This window comes from Hydra vulgaris, chromosome 15 (assembly GCF_038396675.1).
Source record: "Hydra vulgaris chromosome 15, alternate assembly HydraT2T_AEP".
NCBI classification, from domain to species: Eukaryota; Metazoa; Cnidaria; class Hydrozoa; order Anthoathecata; family Hydridae; genus Hydra; species Hydra vulgaris.
This window is the reverse complement of record NC_088934.1, coordinates 23,364,547-23,375,000: the sequence shown is the minus strand read 5'-3', so window position 1 is coordinate 23,375,000 and position 10,454 is coordinate 23,364,547. Positions and strand designations below refer to the sequence as shown.

The 10,454-nt window shown below is 26.4% G+C and overlaps 1 protein-coding gene across 1 annotated transcript in view; it reads right to left on the bottom strand.

The window, feature by feature from the left end:
- LOC136092370 (transmembrane protein 143-like) overlaps window positions 1-10,454 on the bottom strand; it is a 30,886-nt gene that overhangs the window by 1,272 nt on the left and 19,160 nt on the right. Inside the window, exon 3 of the mRNA XM_065820458.1 lies at window positions 5,981-6,145. Coding sequence (XP_065676530.1) covers window positions 5,981-6,145 — 165 coding nt within the window. The remainder of the gene's footprint in view (window positions 1-5,980; window positions 6,146-10,454) is intronic.

Below are 10,454 nucleotides of genomic sequence, written 5' to 3'. Positions count from 1 at the left end.
GCTTGCTCCATAGCCAGTTATAGTTTGATGTATAAGGATGAAATAAACTTTCTGTAAAGCATAATAGTTTGCATTATCAGTTTTTTTACCATCTTTTACATGTTCAGTTTTGGTTATATTCATTGATCTTACTAGCTTGTTAAAATTATGTTTCCTTATTGCATACATTTAAAATATTTTGATATTTATAACGTGCATTACAAATCTTTCTATGTTTTGTTGTATATGTTTATAATATATTTTATAAATAGCATACAGTTTGCCTATATTGAGTAATCATTCCATGCATTCTTTATTTGTCATTTTCCTACAATAATGTGGGAGGTGCACACTACAACAATGTGAGGTTGCACTTTTGTTCAAGTAGTATGTTTATATTAAATTTGTGAAAGTAAAAAATTCTCTGGTGATTAATGGTAACTAATGGTAACTAATATTTAATGCTGAAAGACAATAAGATTAACTTAAAATCTAAAAACTTTATACTTAAGATTATACTTTATATTTAAGATTATACTTTATATTTAAGATTTATATTTATATTTATATTATATTTATTTAAGATTTTATTATATTTATTTAAGCATTTATATTTATTTAATTTATATTTATATTATATTTATTATTATATTTAAGATTTATATTTATATTATATACTTTATATTTAAGATTATACTTTATATTTATATTTAACTTTATACTTAAGATTATACTTTATATTTATATTTAACTTTATACTTAAGATTATACTTTATATTTAAGATTAACTTAAAATCTAAAAACTTTATACTTTGTATTAGATACACCAGTATCTAGATTTATAAGTTATCAAATATTACTTGTCGCTCTATATTAGATATATTAGAGCTGCTAACTGCATAAAGGGAACAAGTCCACAAAATTTAAAAATTCACTTTTTAACATAAATCAGTTCTAAATGGGTAGACACCATTTACTGCTAAAGGGATGCATCAGTTTGAATGCATCAGGAGGCCACTACAGTCGAGGAGGCTACTATTTTTGTAATTACAACCCTCTCTCAACTCTATAACTCCGAAACACGAACCTTGAGGAACAAAACCGCTGCGCGGAGAAACAAGTTGTTCAGATGAAGATGACAATCCTTTAAAGAGAAGAAAGAAAGGAGTTATTAATTCAGACAGATATAAAAGGAATGTAATTAAGAAGGCTAAAGTGGCAGGGAAAGAACATTTAAACATGGTTGGAAAAACAATACCAGCCAAGAAACCATTTTAAATTGATAAAAAACTATTTTAAATTGATAAAAGTAACCTGCAAACATTAAATGTTTGCAGGTTACTTTTATCAATTTATTTGTATTAATTGTTATAATATTTCAGTAATGTTCATCTAGAAAGCTTTTTAAATACTGTTATATGTTGTGTCTTCTGTATAAAATAAATCAGCTGAGGGAAATACACAACACTTGTAGGTTTCTGACCGTTGTGTTTGATTATGTGTCATAAAATTTTACATTTCTGATTTTTGAACAAATCTAGGCTACCTCAGAATTAATTACAACTACATAAATAAAGCCATGTAATCAATTAGTAGTCTAATTTCCTAATTAATTAGGAAATGCCTAAAGTTTTTGGTAGAAACCTAGCCTAATGCCATTCCTGGCACTGTAATCACTCGTTTGAGAGCTCATATTGAACAATATCCTACAGAAACTGAACACTTTACTGGAAGAGATAAAGAATTCTTACCAGCTAGTTTGGACGTAAAAACCATGTATGAGATGTTTATAAACAAACAGAAATATTTCCTTTTAACTACACTTGGCAGTGAGAAAAGGGTGTCATATAAATTTTTCTGGCATTATTTCAAAGAAAATTACTCATTACGTTTTTGTCAACCTGCAAAAGACGCATGTGTTGCCTGTGAGGAAATTAAGTCCTTTTCTTAATGACAATGAGAAAAGACAATAGCAGAGCTTATGGTCCACAATAGGAGGCCAAAAAGTTTTACAACAAAATAAAAGATATAGCAGAGAAATGCATAAAAGACCCTAAACAAATTGGATTATGTGTAGATTACATGTCTAATGTGACATCACCGTGCATACCAGTACAAGATACTTATTATTTCAGGAAACTCACAGTAAACGTCTTTGGAATTCATGGCATTGCTTCCTGAAAAATGAGCATTTTTATTTATCATGAAGGTGAAAGAGGTAAAGGTTCAAACGAAGTACGCTTTATGCTTATGTGGTATGTAAAAAACAAAATTTCAGATGAAGTTAAAACTTTCCACCTTCTTGGTGACAACTCTATTGGTCAAAACAAAAACCACACCCTTGTTAGACTTATGATGGCTCTTTGTGAAACTAACAGATTTGAAAAAATAAAATTTGGTGTTTCCTGTTAGGGGATAATCTTTTATGCCTAATGACCATGATTTTGGAATTATAAGGAGAAAACTAAAAAAAGTAGAGAGATATTATGAAACTGATGAAGTAATTAATTTGATTAACAGTTTTTCAAAAATTCCTGAAAAGTTTACTGTGAAAAAAATGTCATTTGAAGATTTTATTGACTATAGGGCCTGGTGGCCCAAGTTTTACAAGAGAACATGCTTAAGCAATGACTCTTATGGGAAAAATGTACTAAAATCTAACAAAATAACGCTTTCAACCTCAAAATATTGTGAGATGTTAGTTTCTTTTGATGAGCCAGGGGAGATTGAATGCAGTATGCATATTGCTGGATTGATGTGAGTGACATTTTTTGCTTATGAAACACTATAGGGGACTTTGAACTACCAACTAATAAAGCCTATTCAGCTGTATTATCCATCAACCACTTAAAAATTGTGGATATAAAGGAAACTTTGATTTATATTCCGGATAAAAAGCTCCAATTTTAGAATAAAATAACATTATGGCCTGTAACTACTGTGTCTATTCAAGAAGATCAACCAACTGAATAACGTTCTTAATTTGTGTGCATTTTGTTATGATAATAAAACAAAATAATTTTATTATAACACTAATCAAATAAAATATTTAATTAGTATTATAATAAAACAATAAATTTATTTAATTAGTGTTGCCTAAATAAAGCACTTTTTAAGATTTTAGTAGGTCTTTTTTATTTTTAAAGCTTATTTACTGCAAAAATGGATCATGTCAATGTTTAAAAATAAGTCCTTCACTCATAAGAAAATACATTTAAAAAATTATGTATACATCTTTCAGACCCCTACTAACTGTTGAATAACTAGGAAAAAATGAAAAATCCTAAGTTTGAAAATAAAGGGTCGAAACAGTTTTTTATCTTTCCTGTAAAATTAGGATTTGTGGACTTATTGCCTTTCTGCGGTTTGTGATTCATTCGCAGAACATTTAAATTTATAACTTTTTAGTGTTATGATTGATTTTTATGGCACTTTTTATTCTTTTGAACTTTTTTAAGTTTTAGTTTTTCTTAAATTTTTTTCCAAGTCGTTGTATCAGCTTTACTTTTCCTTGATACTCCATTATGTGGTAACCAACTAAAAGGTATAATACCAAGTGAGACTAAAGATATAAATAATAATCAAAATGACCTTATCAAAAGCTAGATCATGGTTTGAATAACTTATATTAAGTTAAATTTTTAACAACTCATCTTTTGAGATATTATTTATTACACTGCAATGATTTTTTTAGTCAAGAAATGAACTTCATTTGGTTTAGAACAAGTCCTATTTTATTATCTATAATTTTAGATGTCATTTCAAATCAACAAAAACAACAATATAATGCTGCTCAAAGCTGTAATTGGTGAATATCATTGAATATGGTATATATAAATTGGAGATGGAATAAGTTTATTATTTTGAAATTTGATTATTAGGAAAATAGAACAATTTAAAATAGCATGCAATGGTGTGTTAAATTTTTTATATTTATATTGTAAGTAAAATAGAACAACAAAATGCTGAAATATTCCTAAAGATAAAAGCGTCAAATTTTTTCAAAAATTGAAGATAATTCTATTGTCACAAAATGTTTATCATTCTGAATGTGTCATATTCAGAAAAAATTAATATTTAGCTTTTATAAACACAAAAATAAAAAAACCCTCCTACAAAAACTGAGGTTAATATAATTTAAGAGAAATGGAAACATAAAGTACCATTATGCAAAGCAGACAACATTGCATTAAATCTTTAATGCAATGTTATTAATGTATTTAATGAATAAAAATTATATTTGTTCATTAACTATATTCTTTATCTTGTGCTTCAGATATAACTGACAACTATTTAACAGCTACATAATATGATGAAGCCAAAATTAATCACTTAAAAGCTCTGCAAATTTGCAACTGTGACAAGTGTAGCTTGAGTGGTGACCAAGTAAAAATTTTAATTTTATGCTAAAAAGGTACAAAGTGCACTCTCAGACTTGTATCAACTGTGTCGATATATCAAGGCAAACTGCCTTTCATCATTTATAAATCAAAAAGATACTTATATTACTTAAAGATGGTCCAAATGGCACAGTATATACAAGATCAGATTTGAGTAATTTGAAGAAATTGCAACTTATTGAATGGTTAATATTCCCACCAAGAAATTGGCAGAGAACACATTTTTGTATTAGATGGTCACAACACATATGTGTCTTTGCACAATGGGGAACAAAATGAAAAAATATAAATTTTAAAAATAAAAAACATTTCATGATTTTTCAAAACTAAAATGAAATACCACTTAAATCCTAAGGACTAGCGGTCATTATCATGGCCAGTTAAGAAATGAAAACCTTAAAAAGTTTTTAAAAAATTCGAAACAAGTTTAAAAAGCATTGTTAGATATTTATGTACATTTTCTGATTTGAAATATGGATTGCATTTGCACAAATAGCATGCACCTTGAATGACTATTTTAACTCAGTTTATACATCTGAACATTGGAAGACACTAATAACACTATGGAAAGAAGCAAATGTAACTCCTCTTTTCAAAAAAGGAAGTAGACTTGAACCTTCGAATTATCGTCCAATACCTTTAACTTCAATCCCCTGCAAGATTTTAGAAAGAAGTGTAGCAGACAAATTGAATAATTATTTAAGTTCCACTAAATTTTTGATTATTCATCAGCATGGTTTTAGAAAAAGTAAAACCTTTTCTAAAACCTTTTTAAAACTTTTTCTAAAACCTTTTCTAAAACCTTTTTTAAAACCCTTTTTAAAATCTTTTCTAAAACCTGGGATTAAAACATGAGATTTTTTTGATATTTCAAAAAAAATTCTCATTATCCAGAAAGAAAAGGAAAATTTAAGGTAGGAAAGTTAAACCATGCATTATAGCTTTAGAATTTAGTATTTATTATAATTTTTTAGTTTTGAACTATTTAGTTTATAATAAGTAATTTAGAACTTGTCAAATTTGCAAAAGACTTATAGTCAAAAATAAAAAAATAATTTATTTGCTGAAAAATAGAATTTAAAAAACATTTGCTTTAACTTTTATTTTAATGTTTCAACTCAAATTTACTTCCTTCCTTTTAATATTGATAGAAAAAACTTTTCAATCAATTTTTCAACACTAGCTTCAAAACATAAATTTTCATTTCTCTATTATTATCATTTAAAACTAAGTACTTTATATTTCTTAAATTGAAAAGTACAGTTTTTTATTCAACATAAAAAACATAGAATGCACATAGATAAAAAAATTAAACTGTATTTATCTTTAAAATTAGTGCCTTTGCTTAAAAATTATTCAAATTTTACCAAAAATTTCAAAAAACTTAACATCAAAAATTTGGCATAAATACTTTCAAAAGTAATTAAAAAAAAAAGGTGCATGTGAAAATAAGTATCGAACAAACCACTGGATGTGTGAAACAAATCAAAGGATGTGTGTAAAAACATGTATAAAATAAGTATGTTGTACATATAAGAAAAATTGTAAACGAACAATGTGCATGTAAATCTTTTTTTTTTTTTAATTTTATTTATTTTTACCTTTCTTAGTCACTTTTAATAAACCTAATTGATCTAACTTTCGAAGACCATCTTGAGCATCGAAGTCTAATTGAATATGAAACTCTTTAAAAAACCAACTCTCAATAGACAATTCTAGATCTTCCACAGTAATCCCTAGCTCTGTTTCTGAAACTGGTTTTGAATCTAAAACAAAATTCAGAAACACATTTATGCTTTGTATGAATATTTCAAAAAGTTTAGCAAAATAATTAAAAAAGAATTTGCAAACGTGAAATTTATTAAACATCTGAAACACATTAAAAACTTAAACATTAAATATTTTGGCATTTTAAACTACATTTTGAAAATAAATTAAAGTCAGACAACGAGAAAAAAATATACATTATGTAAGAGCCCTAACTGAAACTATAAAAGTTTTTAATTTATTTTTAAATAAAAGTATGGTATTCATAATTTACTTTGTAGTTTCCATACTTTGGGAAGGGAAAAGTATTTAAAAGAAAAACAGAATTTAAAAAAAAAAGAAAAAAAAAAGAAAGAAATTTAGGAAAACTTCTTAAAAAATCAAAACAGATTTTCGCCAATTAATTAAAAACTAATGATTTGAAAAAGTAATTTATTCAAATAGCATTGAAAAAAAAAAGTTAAACAACCGAGTTAACTGATTGTCCAGAACTGTCAACTTTACATGACCAATAAAAAAAAACTAAATAAATCCAATATCCAAAATCAATCTAAATCCAAACAAATTCGTTTTAATTTTAATTCATCTTTACATTTAAATGCATACAATTGAGAAAAAAATTTTTTCTTACTTTTGCAAAAACTTTAGTTCTCTTATGAAGAATCTTTGAAGAACTTTTGAAAAACTCTGGAAAGTTTCAAAGAATCTCTGAAGAATCTTTGAAGAATTCTGGAAACTTTTGAAGAATCTTGAATTATGTCAATAATATACAACAAGATCTTAAACTATTTTAACGGCTAACGATCTTTCTCTCAATCTCAAGATCCATCTTCTTCTTCTGAAGATAGGTCTCACCATCTTCAGAGAAACAACGTAATCCCTTGCTAGACATTTAAAACACTCCAACTTGTTTTGCTGAAGTTATTTTTGATAAAGTATTCTCATGTGGTCTTCTCCATAAACTTCATATGTTGTATTTGAGAAAACTTTTTAAATTATTAAATCATCACTTTATGATTTTTTACTTCAAGCATTCTCTAGAGTACAAAGTCCATTTTTAGTCCTGTATTGTTTTTCATCAATATAAAAAATCTTTCTAAACAATCATACCTCTTAAGTATTTGGTAATAATAAATTACTTCAGTTTTGCATGTAATCTTTTGTCAGTGACAACTTGGTAATTGACATTCTCTTATAATTTTCAACTCAAAAAACAAACAAAACTTTTTTTTTGTTTTATTTTTATTTTACGGCTAATAACTATTGCTTTCTTTTATTAATGAATGGCAACACTTTTACTGAGTCCTCTGTTTTATGTCTTCTTGGATTGTCACTGCTCACCTCTCATGAAAAGCATAGATACTCTTTATGTTATCCTGACTCATACAACTAAAAGTTTTTTAAGTCTTCTGTTAAACACTTGTTTTAAGTTTTCTGTTAAACACATGTTCTTTAACTTTTTTCTCTGATCCTTTACTGATTTCTAGCCTAAGATGACTTTTTAGTAAATCATTTAGGCTACATAAAAATTTTAATAGAAATAATATTAAAATAAGCTACAGTTGCATAAATACGAAATCTATAATAAATGTGCATATTTACAAGATTTTGCAATTTGAAAAAAATATAAAAGCAAATCCATGCAACAACATGAAAAAACAATTAGTCCATTGAACAACAGATTACTTTCCAGCAACAACTAAGCTACTGTAAGCTCTAAAAATCCTGAACTTCGAAACTTTATTTCTGTATTATAGGAGCCCCAATTACACTAATCATAAAAGATTACACTAATCAAAGAAAAGATCACATGCAAACAAATAGGGTAACTAAAATCCCAAAACATAAAACTTTTATAAAACCTAAATGGAAAATAATCAAGTTATGCAAACCCTTCCAACTGGCACAAAACGTTCCTTAGACGTCTTAAGGATGTTGTACAAACTTGTGACATTTGAATAAAATTTATACAGTACTGAAAAAAATATATATCAAAGTGTCAACATCTAATTAACTTTTCTTATTTAACTCCTTATGTAACTTCCAGTCTTAAAAACTGTAATGACATTAAAATTAAAAATTACTTAAGCTTTACATTTAAATTTAAACAAGTTTTTTATTTAAATTGTATTTGATGGCTAATGATTACAGGAAAAGCATAAAACTTATAATTCCATAAATAAAGATGTTTTTACATTATATAGGAGACATATATATTTTTTTACTGGTGTAAAACATATATTTTACACCAGTAAAAGCACAATTGCATTAAATAATGCTGGGTATGGCAAGCCTTCTAGTATATAAATCATTTTAAAATGTGCAGCATGTTTATGCCATACATTGTCTATAGCCAGGGACGGACTGAGGCTTGAAATCGGCCCGAGAATTTTACATTTGTCCGGCCCACATCAAAGAAATAGAAACAGGTTAAAAATTGATAAAACCTTCATCACAATAAAGATATTGATTATCACATAATTGATATTGATTATCATGTAATTTTTCAGCTCCTCCCTTTCTTTTCTTGCGCTCACTTATTTTGAAATTTTTGACCGACCTGATTTAGGCCAGCCACCAACCCAAATTCATACCGACCCACCGGGAATTCTCCTGGTGCTCTCTGGGGCCAGTCCGCCACTGTCTATACCAGGCATTGATTTTAAAGAACATAAGAAACAAATGGTGTACATTAATACCTAGATGCTGAATTATGCTAAGGCTATGATTGTCATTGTTCCAATTTTTCCTCAGGAAAACACAATGAGAATTTTAATTTTAGTTTAGTGCCTCGCTTTACTTCATAAAAACCAGGACAATTTTACATTAGGCACAAATATTTGCACACTTAAACCTACTAAAGATTCTAAGTCAGCAGTTAGGTCAACTCTCAGAATTAGGGTTCTGAGGGTTGTATATATATATTTACTTTAAACTGCTGATTTAGGTGAGCAGTGCGACGTCATACTGAAATAGCCTGCTGCAGGGGGCTTCATTACATACATCGACTAACAAATAGCCTGACTTGCAGCGAAGTGCTGCTACATCACTGAGGGTTTGGCATGGGGCAGCAATCTTTTCATTCATTATTCTTCGCTTTTTTCTTCTTTTTCTAAAAAAGCCCAAATATATATATATTTGGAATATATATATATATATATATATATATATATATATATATATATATATATATATATATATATTCCAAATATTGGAATATATATATATATATATATATATATATTTATATATATTTACATATATATATATGTAAATATATATATATATTTACATATATATATATATATATGTAAATATATATATTAATATATATATATGTTTACATATATACATATATTTACATATATATATATGTAAATATATATATATTTACATATATATATATGTAAATATATATATTAATATATATATATATATATATATATATATATATATATATATATATATATATATATATATATATATATATATATAATATATATATATTAGGGTGTCCCAAAAAACAACATTTTTGAAAAATATATGCAGAGACCCCCTCAATGTGTTCTATCTAATACAAAAACACTAGATTTAAAATTTTTTTGAATAAAAAATATTTTAAGGGGTCCCTCAAGACCCTCGAATATTTAATGTGTCCCTAATATTTAAAAAAAAAAAGTCTTTAAAAAGTATGTCAACCTGGTACTCAAATGAATCAAAATTATATAAAAATTTCAAAAATAATATTTAATTTGGAAAAATTTTAACTTATTTATCAAAAGTGTTATAAAAATACATAAAAAATGCATTTTTTTGTTTTTTGTTAAAAACGTAATTTTTCATGTAATAAAACCAAAAATAACAATTCTATATTTGAAATCTATATTATTTTTGAAATTTTCTATAATTTCGCTTCATTTGAGTACCAGGTTGACATACTTTTGAAAAATTTTTTTTTTGAAAATTTTAGGGACCCATTAAGTATTCGAGGGTCTTGAGAGACCTATTAAAATATTTTTTATTCAAAAAAATTTTAAATCTAGTGTTTTTGTATTAGATAGAACACATTAAGGGGGTCTCTGCATATATTTTTCAAAAATGTTGTTTTTTGGGACACCCTAATATATATATTATATATCATAACTAAAACCTTAACAGTTGTGTGACTTTTATAATCAGAATAAAGCAATTTATGCATTATTAATGATTGAGGTACAGCTACTTTTATTTGTACACAATCAATGATATACATAACATTAGGAAATTTCATTTTCATACACATGATAATATTTTCTATTTTCTCCGGGA